Raw genomic sequence first — 15,146 nt, forward strand, 5'->3', positions numbered from 1 at the left:
TTTCCAATCTATTGAAGTGATGATTGCGATAGGCTAAAACTTAAACTTGAGTTAATGATTTGATTCGTGGAGTTATATTAAAAGATAAATATAATCGATTGTTGGAAAAGTATGTCACTTTTAACGAAGTTTCAATCTTTTGAAGTTATGGTTTAAGAAACGATAGGCTTGTAACCTACACGACTTGAATCAGAGCTCCTAATAGAATTTCTGGGAAGATCGTAGGGTATATTTCCAGGTGTATTATTCAATCAATTAATTACACGATAGCTTTCCAAGTTGTCGTTTTTTTTTATTTCTTTAATTGCAGGTAACCACGTTGACGTTGGGGTTCTGGCTGATATGTGTCACGATCAAGTATACCGGAGAAGCATCTGCTGAAGCCGAATTCTGAGATGAGCTGAGTTTCCCGCATAAAAGGATCACCAAGCTGATGTTAATCTGAATAAATGATTGAATTTTTAGAGTAGGAAAGAACGAGGATGTAGTGAATGAGTGTGGCAGAGAAGAGAGAGAGTGAGGAGAGAGAGCGTTCATGTAGCGTAATGAGAGAGCAGGTCAGCCGAGAGAGAAGTTGAGAATGTGTGCGTGAGAAAACGAGAAATAAATCAGTCGTGTGTTTTGCTTGGGCATGAAAAGACGCGTCTTGTTATTTGAATCCGAAATATTGATAAATCGTGGAATAAATCGGGTGAAAGTCACGACACTATCTACGTGCGTATGTATTGCGTGTACGTACACGAAAAAAAGTGAGGTTAAATTTTGTCCGGCCAGCAAAATCAAATGGTGCGCTAGTGTGCGTACGTGATATTTGACGTTTATAAAGCGTTTTTGCACAAATATCTGGCTAAATAAAATGTTATAACATTGACAGAATCACTTTTAAAGCCAAATTTGGAGAAATCCTCCTGCCACGTGGTGGCTGATTGACATGTGGCGTCCTCTGATCGAGGCAGCCTTCTCAGTGTGCTTTGATTTATCCCTGTACATTTTGCTGGGACCATGAGAATTTCGGCGACGCCGGAATGAATCTGCTTCTAGGCAAGATTAGAGACCTCGGATCATCTTGCACCCTTCAGAGGAATTGTTCCTCAGACCATCCTCTTGGACCCCATGGTATGCAAAAGTCGTTAAATTTCAACGACAGACTTGTACAGAGCAATGTACCCAATTGCTCAAGTTTTACGGGTTAATTCCCATTTAAACTTGTTCCTGCTCAAGGCAAGCCAATTTTCAACCAAATGGGCTGAAATTTGGGCTGGAGGCCCCATTTTGAGTACTCTTTCGGGCAATCTCATATACTTTTTGATTTGAGCATTTTTAATTTTTTTGACCCGGGCTAATGGATACCCTTCACCATGTTGGATTATTATGGGCCCTCCAGGAACTCGCGGGAGTTATGACCTGATGATCCAAGGCTGTATATCATAGGTACTCACGATCTTGCTTTGCATTAGTGTGAGTGCATGATTCCATGCCACTAAAACCAAAACAATAACAAACGAACAATGGACCGTGCCAGGAAAAGCAAAACATAAACAATGTCAGTGACAGTGGAGTGAGAGAGTCAGAGATAACGATTTTGACAACCGCACTACTACACACTCCCTCATCGTGGGTGCTGGCTCGTCCTCGCCGTCCACCATACCGCTGACGTCGTTTCCCCCGTCGCCCTGGTACTCCGCCTCTGGGCCGTTCAGGTGCTCGTCGAAGTGCTGCTTCCACCTTTCGATCACCTCACGCTCGTCCGTCAAGATTCCTCCGTCCTTATCCCGGCACATTTCGGCTCGCGGCATGAAGCCAGTCCGGGATTGACTAAGTTTCTTGTAGAACTTTCGCGTTTCGTTGGAGCGATACAGCTGTTCCATGTCCTGGCACTCCAACTCTTCCAAGCGGCGCTTCTTATCCCGGAAGAGATGGGTTTGCTGTCTTCGCAACTGTTTGTACGACTCCTTGTTCCCACGGGTGTTGTGCAGCAGCCACTTGTCCCGCGCTGCTTTCTTCTCGTCCCAAATCGCCTGACATTCCTCGTCGAACCAGCCGTTCCGTCGAACTCGGTCCACGTACCCGATGGCGCTCGATGCCGCTGCGTTGATGGCTGCTTCCATATGGCTCCAGCAGGCCTCCAGAGGGGCTTCGACGAGCTCACCCTCGTCAGGCAACGCAGCTTCGAGTTCCCGCGCGTACTATAGGTAGCGACCTCATGGTCCCTGAGTCGCTCCAGGTTATATCGCTGCGGGCTGCGGTACCGGATCTTGTTGACCTCGGACAGGCGTTGGCGCAGCTTTGCCACCACCAGGTAGTGGTCCGAGTCGATGTCCGCGCCACGGTAGGTTCTGACGTCGATTATGTCCGAGAAGTGCCGACCATCAATGAGAACATGGTCGATTTGCGTCTCCGTGTTGTTTGGTGATCTCCAGGTGTACTTGTATAGGGAGGTGTGCTGGAAGAAGGTACTACGTATGGCCATGTTTCGGGAGGTAGCGAAATCGATGAGTCGTAGGCCGTTCTCGTTCGTCTGCTGGTGGGCGCTGAACCTCCCAATAACCGGTCTAAACTCCTCCTCCTGGCCGACTTGAGCGTTTAAGTCGCCGATGACAATCTTGACGTCGTGTTTTGGACACTTCCTGTACTCGCGGTCAAGAAGCTCATAGAAAGCGTCCTTGTCATCGGCGTCGCTTCCCATGTGCGGGCTGTGCACGTTGATGATGCTCAGGTTGAAGAATCGGCCCTTGATTCTCAACCGGCACATTCTGTCGTTGACTGGCCACCACCCAATCACGCGCTTCGACATTTCGCCCAGCACTATAAAAGCTGTCCCCAGCTCGTGTGTATTGCCGCCGCTCCAATACATAGTGTAGTCACCGTACTCCCGGTGGTCCTTCCCCTCCCAGCACACCTCCTGCAGCGCCACGACTTCGAGACCGCGGACCCGCAATTCGTTGGAAAGAATGCGGTCGCTCCCATCGAAGTTGAGAGACCTGCAGTTCCACGTCCCGAGTTTCCAATCCCTGGATCCCCGAAAATCGGGTCGGCGATTGGATCGGCTCGCATCTGGAGCTCTCTGCACTTGGTTTTTACGGCGGGTGCGTGTAGCCATCACCAACCCCCTGTCTCGCCGGAGGACCATCGTACCAGGACTGTTTAAAGTCCCACCCTGGCACTGAGACTTTTAATCAGCCGCCCCTAACCTGGGGAACAGACGCTGTTTCGAGCCGCCCCTAACCTGGGGAACAGACGCTCGGAGGGGAGGGGGGGGGGGTTGGGTCCAAACTCTATCTGCTGTAAGCCGCCCCTAACATGGAGAACAGACGCTTACCTCGACGATGGAGCAGGACACCGGTTTCTTTGAGCCGCCCCTAACCTGGGGAAACAGACGCTCAAAGAAGGGTGGGGGGGGGGGTTCGACCTCTTTTTTGGAGCCGCCCCTGACGTGGGGAACAGCCGCTCACGGCTTGACGGGGTCAAACACCTTGCTGATTTAGGCCGCCCCTGACATGGGGTACAGACGCCTAAAACGGTGGAGGAGGGGGGGGGGGGTGCTGTGCGTGCACTGTGGCTTATTTTACACATCACTTGTTATATTTTTTTTTCCAAAAAAACTTTTCGCCGTATTTTATTTTTCGCACTTTTTTCTACTTCGACCCACTGTGCGCCTTCAATTCTCTTTTCACACTTCCAAGCAGCACTACGCACTACGTCGAAACGACGACGACGATACCATCTCACAACACTAACACGATGTGGACTAGCACGGGCGACGACGACGAGTTTGCTGTTGCCACGCGGGGAGCACTTATTGTTTTATTGTTTTGGCCCGATCTGAACCGCGATCGACAAACAATTTTCGGGACGAAATCGACGATTTACGCGATCCCTGGGCACGAATTTTGTGTTGCACTGGACCACCACGGCTTCCGCCACCCGTTAACGGACACTCACGCCGCGGTTACCGGTAAAAACACGGATTTTTCGATGAATTCGGCGGACCGGTCGCAGCTCGACACCACTCAAGTACACACGCACACCGCAACCCCCTAACACACCCTCCTCAAAAAGAGCGCACACTTGAAAGATTGGTCTAAGTTTGTTTTTCATGCTAAACACTGCAAATATGAAACTTACCGGAAGTTCCGGATTACCGAAACTGTTGCCCCCGAATAAGCTTCTGGTGGATTGAAAAACCTTCTCCTCAAATCAAATGCAACCGGAAGCAACCCGCCGGTAAAATCGATTGCCGCAGTGCCCAGAACCCTCGCCAGAACTAGTTTTACAGATCGGAATCAAAAATTAGCCACCCTTACCATTCATTTGCGGCCATAACATTTGAAATCGGTTAATTTCCATTTTTTGAGCGATTTCCTTCAACGTTCGACATTTCCAAATGTTGATCCAGCAAACAAAACAGCGCGCTGCTGACAGACCGCGGATGAACTTTTCTTTTGTTCTACAAGGGGAATTGGGGGTAAAACGGTCAAATTGGCAAACATTGATGTTTTAAAATTTGGCCATTCTAGTTCGTTTGAAAGGTCAAATTTGATGTAACAATGCCTAATTTACTGTAAAAATTAATTACATCGCACTAAAGTAGCGATATTTACGAAAAAATAATTATTTTTTAATTAAACCGAATGACGAAATGATCATTTAACCCCAATGCACCCCCGAATCTTTTTTCGCGGTGTTCATTCGCTCGCGCCAACTCGCGATCTCCGGGCGGTGAACTTTTCGCCCAATTTTGTCGCCGGCACTTTTCAATGAGAAGATTAATAATCAATCTTGAGAAGGTGAAGGACTTTTGAGGTTTCCGGAGGGTGTTTTAGAGTTTTGAGCAAACATTTGCGAATTGTTTGTTTTGCTCGCAATTTACTGGAAAATAAACTAATTTTTGTGTTTTTTTTTTCAACCAGCCTACGCTATTTTCGTCCTGACTTATTATTTGTCTGAAATAACTGCACTTCATCGTGAACAATAGTATGCCACTTTTGTTTGAGAGGTTGCTGATGAAATTCATCATGAACATCAATATTTATGTTTATGTATCAGCATTCTTTTTAAGGACATAAGCGGCATAAGGTTTGTGCTGAAATTCATAACAATTAGCAGTATGTTCATTGCTGTTGAAAAAATAACCTGAAATTTAGCTCAAATTAACTAAAATTAACTAAAATTGAAATTAAGTGTTTTTTCCAACCAACATACGCAATTTTTTCCCGGGAATTCCCGGGTTTCCCGGAAAAAAATATTTCCCGTATTTGTAAATTTCCCGGGAATTCCCGAAATTCAAGCGGAAGCATACATTTTCTTAACTTTTTAGAACCAATATTTTGAAAATGCTCTGAAAAAAATATTAAATGAAAAAACGCAATATTATTTTGTTCAATTATATTCATTGTTTAGTTCGTTTATCAGATTATCAGAAATTTTGATACCAACATTTATTTCTGATGATATTAATTTCTAAAGCTACTTGAAAAAGATCTTGCATGATGAAAATGATTTACTACAATGTAGGTATGCTTCTTATAGAATTACTGGTGTTATTTCGTTTAAAAAATAATAATCCCTTACTGCCAAAGTTATATATAGAGTTTGTTTTACATTTTTGTTTAACCACGATCAAATGAGATGTACATACAATTTGAATCATGTTTTTGTGCCACGTTGAACGAAGTCAAGTATAAACCTGAAAATCATGTGGTATAATAAAACCTATAAAAACATCATTAAAAATAACTATTATGTATGGATTGAGAGGTGCTCAAAAAATGAAAAAATAATAATAATAAAAACTTGAAGTTTAACAAACACGAGAACTCTGGTTTTAAGGATAGGATAAGTTGTACCATTTTGTTCAAAGGCTGAAACAAGTATGACTTGTTTTAGAAAAGATATTTGTCATGAAAAACTTAATTTCTGCATGTTTTTTTTCATTTCAAATGTAAGGGTCAAACTACACTCTCTCAAACTGGTCACAGGGGCAAATTTAAAAGAATTGTGAATTTGGAGTATAGAATCATTTTACTCACTGTCTAAACATTTAGGTTGTTTTTCTACTTCCCATAAAAAATACCTGAGATATTTTTTTTTGATTTATTGTACTTGATTTTTTGAAATTTAAAAAAATCTTCAAACTTATTTTAACCTTTAAAGTCGCTGTCCTATACAATTTTATTGCATAATTTTAATCAGAAACAAGTTCAGAACAATTTTTAATATATTTTAAATTTCCCGGGAAATTGGTGGAAAATTTCCCGTTTCCCGGGAAATTTGTAACCCCGGGAAATTGGACGCTCTACTTTGAATAAGTGAACATTAGTATGCCATTTTTGTTTTGAAAGATTTCTGATGCAATTCACCGCAAACAGCAATATTTATAATTAATTTGCTGAAAGAAGTTGTGTAAAATTTGTGATAATGATTTGTGATTGCGTCTTTTATCGTGAGCTAATGAAATTCATCACGAACTTCACTATTTCCATAGCTTTATAAAACACAAGGCGAAATTGAATGCTTTTAGATTTATTTTGACTATCGATATGCGTGTGATGTTTCCAACATTAACAATATGCCATACGACTGTTCATGATAAATCACACCAAAGGTTCAATCTGGCCAATTTAAGAGCCCTTTTCAATTTTGATTCGTTTCTGGCGATGTATGAACAAGCAAATTTGAATTTTCAACGTCAATTTTATTGATATTGTTTAAAAATAACTGAAATTAGCTGCGATATTCATCGTCAGCTGATGAAATTCATCATGAAATTCACTATTTTCTATTACTTAATATAAAATAACGCAAAATTGAATGCTTGTAGATTATTTTTGACTGTCAACGTACTTGTAATGTGTCTAACTCAATCAATATACCATACAACTGTTCATAATGAATCACAGGAAACCTACAATCTGGTCAATTTTCAAGCCCATTTCCATTTTGATTCGTTTCTGGCGAATGATGAACAAGCAAATTTGCATTTCCAACGTCAATCCCCCCTCGAAAAACATCCAAACCCCAACAAATCGTGTTACAATTGCAAAAATCCTTTACCATATCTAGCTCCAAATCAACACAAAAACATTCCAAGCCCAGGAATTGGGTCAAACATGGTCCTTGGGTGCCTGCCCTGCCCTGTCAATTCCCGGTGCACCCTTCAATTACCCGAAACAATTCAGCTTTCCCTGGCGACACACACACACACACACGCACGCAAATTCTGCTCCGATCTAATCCAGTTGGTTTTTCGTTTTCATAGTTTCGGCTCTGATTTACATGCTCGATAAGTTTACAGTTTCTCCTTCTCTGTGTCTGTGTGTGTGGGTAGTAGAAGGACAACCCTTTCCCGTTTTCGATCAAAACCCTGGAAAATTGCTACATATCGTCTGGAGATTTCAGCAAACAAGCTCTTTTCCCGCAATAAACTTGTCTATTCTTGCAGTCCCGAGCCGGTATTAGTACTCCTTAGGTGGATCCTCCTGCTGAGGTAGACAGGAGGTAGTGTAACTGTTGGAAAAGTGGATAGTTGCACCGCACACATACAAACAATATAGAAAATTCTTCCCACGTTCCATCACTCAGTGCTTAGCCCCAGAGCTGAGTCGGTCTGAGCCGAACTAATGTACATACCTTACCTTCTCTACACTGCTGCTGCTGCTTCCTGAGCTTTCAGCTCACAGAAGTTACTCTTTTTATGGTCGTCGTCGTCGTCCCATCTACAAATTGCTCATCCCTGCCCACTTAAGTGCATCGTTGTACGAAAATTGTCGTAAACAACTCACTTGTCAGTCCGGCAGAAGCAAAAGACCTGGCACAGGGATGCACCATCTTTTGTAATAGTTGCATCTTCTCTCTCATCGCTACGCTGGTGGGTGCAGCACTGCAAGATTGCGTCTGCTATTGGTTTTGTGACCGCTCGGACAAGAATCGCAGAGGTTTTTTTTCCTTTTTTTGCGTCCAAGCCAAGGCGAACACAAAAAGCATGTAACATTTATGAAACAATCATGTAATGCCTGGCTGGACCAAACCCCGACGACGTCGTCTCTCACGTGGTGCAAAAAGTCACCAAGTCTTGGCGATGCGTGACGAGATGATCCTCTGTTGCATCATTGCGGCGAGGGTTTGGGGAAACATGGAGCGCACACACATCTTGAGAAACTTCTTGCCGCCGAGCTGAGACGAGCGAGAACAGCGAAACTTATTGACGTGTGGGGATTTTGGTCTCAACAGTTGGAGAAACAGGCACACAACATCCTCCATGTGAGAAAAAGAGGTGTGCAATCCACTTAGTGGTGAGATGAAAGTGCATTTGAGTTTGAAATTAACAATTAAGTTGACGGAGGGAAGCGTTTTAAAGATATCTTTTACATGAATCAGTAGATCATAGTGCTATTCAAGGTGAATTTTTACCTTCAGGTTTCAATTTTAATCGCAGAAGGGTTGATTTTACAACCTTACAAAAATAGCAACGTGACATTGAAGAAAATCATCAAAATCGGCTTGCTAATAGATCATTGTCCTGTTCAGGATGAATCAAATTTAATTTTATTTTGTTTTAAATGGAATCTCTTTTCAAATTAGCTGTTTGAACTTAATGTGTTATCAAATGAACTTATCTCATCTAACAATGTTTCTAGTAATTCATCTTGAACAGTAGTATAATTAATTGATAACCTTGGTTGACATTCACATTGAACGTTGGTGAGAACGATTTTTACTAGATTTTTAAGGTTATCTTGGTCAGTTATTCGTCTAAGCTTTCGAAACATATTAAATATCATCAACAAAAATTAAAAAAATAACAATAATTCAGCGTACTGTTCAGAATGAATTCCACAACATATTTTTAAATCTAATTACAACCCCTTTCCCAACCCTCCTAGTCAATTCTACAAAACCGTAGCTTTCGTCTGGCGAGCTTTCCACTGCCGGAGAAGAAGGCAGCAAAACACCGTTCTGTGCAAAAGGGACAACCATGTGCATAAATTTCGTTCCGTCAGCCGGTCGAGGCGGAGATGATGACGATCCCAGAGTTCCTTGGCGGCGGCGGCGAAGTGCGTTGCGCTTGCCTGCCCGTCTCTCCTACACACGGCAGTGTTGTGTTGTGTTACATGAAAGGCTTTGGGGAGGTGTACTTATGCATGCATAAATATCGTTTGTTTCGGTCCTTTTGCGCTGGGAAATCTCCGTGCCGTCGTCCCTTTTGGTTTCGTTTTGGCCACAGACGGAGAATCCTTTTACGGTTGGCGGAGCGGTTCAAGGTGGGGGCATCTTGGATGAGTACGAGACGAGAGGGTGGGAGGACATGCCAAGTTCCATTCGAGTGAGGTAAAGATCGTTCGTTTGTACAATTAGATATATTTTATGTAAACTCTTTGGCCTCGGGCAGCGAAAGGGAGGTTCAGCTCTCGATGTAATCACCTTCGACAGGTCGATTGAGGCGGAAGAACCTCCTGAATGGGAAACGCTTGGTTGTGGGGAAGGTGGGTGCAAGGCTTGACAACAAATGCCGTTTGAGATTTAAGATTGCGAAGGAATGGTACTGTTCCAGGAGAGTTACTCTGCTAAGAATGGAGAAACTAATAGAAACATACTCTAATTCACCATGAATTACATTTATAAGAAATCATGATTATTTAACCCCTTCCCGCCCAGAGCAAAATCGAGATTTTTACGTTTTTCACCATTACTCGTAACTGGATCGACCAAATTGGATGAAATTTTAATGGTAATAAGTTAATATTCTATATAAACTAACGCAAGTTGAACCAGGTTCAAAAAATGCATGGTTGCAGAGATATTCAATTTTTAAGACAAAAATTAGTGGTGCTCTGGAGTAACCATGGGCGTTAGAGGGTTAATTTCGAATCATTTTATGAATATCAAACTTGTTTAACCAGACTAGAATTTATATTCTGGCAATTTTCAAAAAAAGATTTCAAGAAACAATGCCCAATACTGCTGATCATGATAAATTTCGTTTTTAAATAAGTTAGATAGTTTCAAACTATTTCAAACAGATTGATGTAACTTTCTTCAGTTGATTTTTTTGTTGTTCTGGTTGATTTCGAAGCATATTTAGTATGTTATACTGCTGTTCATTGTGCATTTAATTTTATGGAAAGTAGATATGACTCAAACTCATGCTAACAGATTCATGAAATTTTCTTAATTTTTTTTGTTACTAGTATACTGTTCATGATGAATGAATTTTATAGGCGTTTTTGAGGAAACACTGCGTAATAGTGCTGTTCGTGATGAATTTCCTTTAAATAATAATAAAAATAGTTTCAAACTACCTCAACCAGACGGGCTCGAAATGATGAACTCCGCAAAGGCAACCACCTCTATTGGTTAGGACTCTACCAAACCACAATTCAAACCAGTAAGACTCTAATGAAAAGTGTTGCCATTTGCAGGATTTACGTCCTTTTGAGTGCAGTGCACACACACTCACGCAGTCAGAAAAGCCATTCACTTCTCGTTCCTGTAGAGATCTATCGAAATGAAACATTTATTCGCTCCGAACCCGAATCTCTATTACTTAATTGCCAAAAGGGGTATTCCACCTTTGGTCGTCGACGGAGTCGACGAGGACGTTGAATGGTCAGTTTGAAAAATGCATCACTTCACCCGGTACTAAAGTAAGATTTAAAGCTTTACATTTTGTGAGCTCTTGTTGGGAGAGGGGACGGGGGTCAGGATAATGGTGTTTTATAATCCACTCGTCTCTCAGCGTCCGATTAGTTTAGAGAGAGACAGAGGGTCCGGAGTGTGTCGGAAACCGCAAAACCATCTCCCGGTTGCATCCTGGGCTCCGGTAGATTCTGGGGTCCAGGACCGACAACAACAACAGCAATCCGACAGCCAGGTCCCTCAATATGGCTTGGGTGTGTGTGTGTATTGAGGTGGTTTTTGAGGGGAGTTCAAGACGATGGTAGGAGGAAAGGCAAAGCAGAGAGATGTAAATTAAAGCAAATTGCTTTCGTATGTGCCTCAAATGCTGACGAGGTCTGATCTGATCATGGTGATGCTGACGATGATGATGATGACTGCGATGTTGGTTCTACACCACCTACACCTACGCTCGCTCTCTGTCTCGCTTTGGGATGCCGAAGGCCACCCTGGAGCACGATTTAGATTAGGCCAGTAGATCGACGCACGTGCGGCCAACAGATTCAAGTCTTTAATTTAATTCAATTTAATTGATAGCCCTTCGGCGCGTACCCAGCTTTCCTATTTAGTCGCCCCAAGTCGTGTCGTGATGCACACGAACCGGCTCCCACATGTGCCGATAATTGTTCGATAATTTGATGGACATGTAAATGCAATATTGTTAATTTAGATTCTGCGGTTAACCGGTAATATGTCGATTGGCTTTTCACTGGTCGGTTTCGGACACGGGGCTCAACTGCGGTTTGATCCACGCCCTTCCCTGACGAGCCCCCCTTCAGTCTGTGGTTCTCGCCATCACAACATTGGGCAGCAGGTCCGAGATGGTGATGATTTTGCGGTCAAATCCCTACTCACAGGTGTGTGTGGTGAGGGGTGCGGAGGGGAGAACACTAACAAGAAACCAAATACTCGCTCACGCCAGAAATTTAAAGCCCAGCAGCAAAACTTCAAACCAACTCTGCACAAAGTGCACACACCTACCTCCATCTATCTATCTGCTGCACATAAATTTGCTGTCTGACCTGGGGCCATTAGGGGTAAATGGTGCGATTTGAGTCCTGCATTCATTGGAGAAAGTGTAATTCATGCTGAGTTGTCTATCATTTCCATTATTGCGAGACTTCTAGCAGATTTTATCGACTTGAACTCTCCAGAGAACTTCTACCCAATCGAACATACTTCAGTTCAAGATGAATTGACCTACTTTAACATCAGTTGTTTAAGTCTTCTATCTGATCTGATGCAATTCAGTGTGATTTTTCCTAATTTGAAACTGTTCTAAGTACAGTAAGTGATCAAATAAATGATACCTAATTGAGCATACTACAGTTCAAGATGAATTGATTTTCTTCGAAAACGTTCCAAAAGCTCCTAAATCTCTCCAGAAATCTCATATCTTCAAGATTAATTTTGTTCCATCAAAACTTGTTATATTCAATCTAATGAAAGCTATCAAGCCGCGGACCATACTGCAGTTCAAGATGAATTGGCGTTCTATAACATAATTTGTTTAGGTTTTCTATCTAAGAGGAAATTCTGAATTTCAAGGTGCTTTAATTGCTTTAAAGCTTGTATTAGTACATAACCGAAATATTACCAAATCGAGCATACTGCTGTTCATGATGAATTGATTTTCTTTGACAACGTTCCTAAAAGTATTAATTCTAATCATGTTTGGCATTTCATGATTAAATTTTTCTTTTTAATCTTTGGTAGGCTATCAAACACGATTTTTTTCTAGGCAATACAGCCTACTGCAGTTCAAGATGAATTTTCAAGCAAAGTTTAGTAGTGGGCTACTGATCAACGTGAATCAAATTGGTCAATAACAAGCTCGCCAACCCTACCGAAAACGACCGGCCATCTAATGACGGACGGCAGCCCCAAAGTTCTCTGGCCCAGCTTTATTGCACTGATCCGATTAGCTGCAGCTTCCAGGTCTGCAACGTTCCCGGACTGCCAAACCTGCAGCCAACACCGATGTGAACGACCCAAAAGAGCGATGCATGTCCAAGTATTAAAAGTTACCTTTTTCGTGTTATAGTCCATGTATCATAATTTATCTTCTTAACTCGGAAGCCAAAAATAATTACACCAAGGCTGCTCCTGCTCCCGGTTTTGATTCTGGTCCTGCCAAAGGTGCAACTTTATCCTGACCCCAGTGAATAATCGTTGCACTCGGCTGCCTTCACACCTTCCCGTGCATACTGTACGTGCAACCGATTCTAGTTTCACACCCCAGATTTGTGCAACTGACCGGTCACTGCCTCACCTTTCGCTACCCCCCCTTCCCCAAACACCACCAAACGCAGAGAGGATAATAGCATCAAAATTCCACTCGAAATAAATCGAATATTTGGAGTAAATTTTAACACCCCAGCGGACATCGCAGCAGGCCATGGTCAGAGGAGGCGACGCAGAAATGCTCGCACACACACCTTGTCACACCTCACTGAACACTGCCGTCGAACTGTGCGAGCAGGTCCTAGTTGGCTGTGGTTTTTCCCGCCCGCTGCTCGACTACGGGTACGATAGTGCAGCGTGCAAACGCTGCTTGCTTTGGTCAGCTCCAAAAACTACAAAATTCCCGCCAACGCCGGAGGTGGCAGAAGCCCGGCTTGGCTTGGCTTGGCCAGGTATCGATGGATAAGTGAACCGTTTTCGATGCAGCGCGGCGCAGATTCCCGCGGCGGCCACTTGGTTGCGTTGTTTTGCTGATTTTGATGCTGATTGGATTGGGTGGAGGGAGGGGGGCTTCAAATATGTTTGGTTAGGATCCCCGGGATGAAGTGTTTGCGTTGAGTTGAATTTGCATGACCGAGTTTTCCTGGAAGTTTGGCGATTTTATCATGAGCTGAGTGATTTGGAAAGCTGAACATAAACAAAAAGAAAATTTTCACAGCTTTGAGGTTTGAATTTTAAGCATTGTACCTAAAAGTTCATACTACTGTTCAAGATGAATTGATTTAATATGACATAACTTTTATAAATATCAGAACCAATAGAATAAACTGCAGTTCAAGAAGAATTCCATCAATTCATTGACATCGCTTGGCGAAGGTTACAATATACTAGATAATACTACTGTTCGGCATGAATATTTTTCTATTGAATACTTTTTAAGCATCAATCCAGTAGAATTCAAACCATTTTTTCTTCTTTCTCCTTCCAGGTGAGCACCACTTTCACGAATCTTACTACCACCAGCCAGAAACAAGTAAGTGCAAACTTTTTCATCGGGTTTTCGTCCCTCAATCCTTCCTTCCTTCCTTCCCCACGTTCCAAAAATCTCCCGTTTGATCCCTCTCGATAAAGGTGCAAATCGGACCGCCCAAACCGACGCTCAAAAATCTCACACCCGTTCGAACCTGCAGCTGTTCATTGAATGCGCAACCAGTTAACAGAAGGCGAGGCAAGAAACTGATTGGGTTTGTTGTTGAGTCCTTACCGAGAGAGTAAGTTCGCTGAATCAGAACCATTTCGCTGACCATAACAATTATTACAACGATGCTGATGATGCAGAAAACTAGCTTGCAGCATCCCCTTGATGCAGCAGTTTTCCCACCGCAACCGGATGGGCTACCGGAGGCATCAGCAGGAACCTCTGGAATCATTCATTCATTGGGTGGGGCCCTACCATCGCCTCTGGAGCTGGTGTTTACGCTTTTCCCACATCATCTTGCACACGTTTTGCTGGGAAATTTGATGGCAGTGATGGGAAATTTCTTCGACCTGAGTGAACTAAGCATCAAAACTGTTCGAGATGATTTTGACAAATTATGCTAAAAAGTCTTAAAAGCATTATTAAACCTAATAGAACATACTACAATTCAAAGTGAATTGCTTTCTTTCATAAAACTCTTATAAGTCTTCAATCGAATAGAACATACTACAGTTCAAAGTGAATTAATTTTCATTTTATTTTTTTACAAATGCCTGAACCAATAGAATAAACTGCAATTCAAGATGAATTGTCACCGTTACTCAATCGGTAAAGGCGCTGGAGTTCAAATTGCGATTGAATGCCATTGGTTCGAATTTCACCATGAATTTTTAAAAGAGACTTTCCCATCTCTGCTCAAGGTACAGTTTTGATGCACCGTCATCATATCGGCCCAACGCGTCGTCGTCGCCGTCATCGTACATCTTCTTCCCCCCGAAGCCCCGGAGTTCTGGTTTTTTGGTCGGTTGGTGGTCGATATTAATGGTGTTAAAGTTTTCTGCTGAGGTTGTGATGCATCCAGCCAACCAAGCGAAACCGTTTACCGTAGTGCATCGAAAAATAGAGAAAGAAGCTGCTTCGTGGTCTCCGCTGACGATGATGATGATGCAGATGCAGCAATTTTCGGCGTTCAATTAGGAGCTTCTGGTTTCCTCACTCCACGTTGGTGGGCGATTGAATCGTTCAAGGTTCAAACATTTGTTAATTTAATATTCTTCCAGAAAACTTCAAGAAGTCAATTGAATTTCAC

At 42.7% G+C, this 15,146-nt stretch overlaps 1 protein-coding gene across 11 annotated transcripts in view; it reads left to right on the plus strand.

The window, feature by feature from the left end:
- LOC120427875 (teneurin-m) overlaps positions 1 to 15,146 on the plus strand; it is a 236,291-nt gene that overhangs the window by 92,651 nt on the left and 128,494 nt on the right. For 10 of the 11 annotated variants that reach the window (XM_052708708.1, XM_052708714.1, XM_052708707.1 and 7 more), the window contains one exon: positions 13,847 to 13,891. The exons of the other annotated variant lie outside the window; for it this stretch is intronic. In XM_052708708.1, coding sequence (XP_052564668.1) covers positions 13,847 to 13,891 — 45 coding nt within the window. The remainder of the gene's footprint in view (positions 1 to 13,846; positions 13,892 to 15,146) is intronic. 11 annotated transcript variants of the gene reach the window in all.

Source organism: Culex pipiens, chromosome 2 (assembly GCF_016801865.2).
Source record: "Culex pipiens pallens isolate TS chromosome 2, TS_CPP_V2, whole genome shotgun sequence".
Lineage (NCBI taxonomy): Eukaryota > Metazoa > Arthropoda > Insecta > Diptera > Culicidae > Culex > Culex pipiens.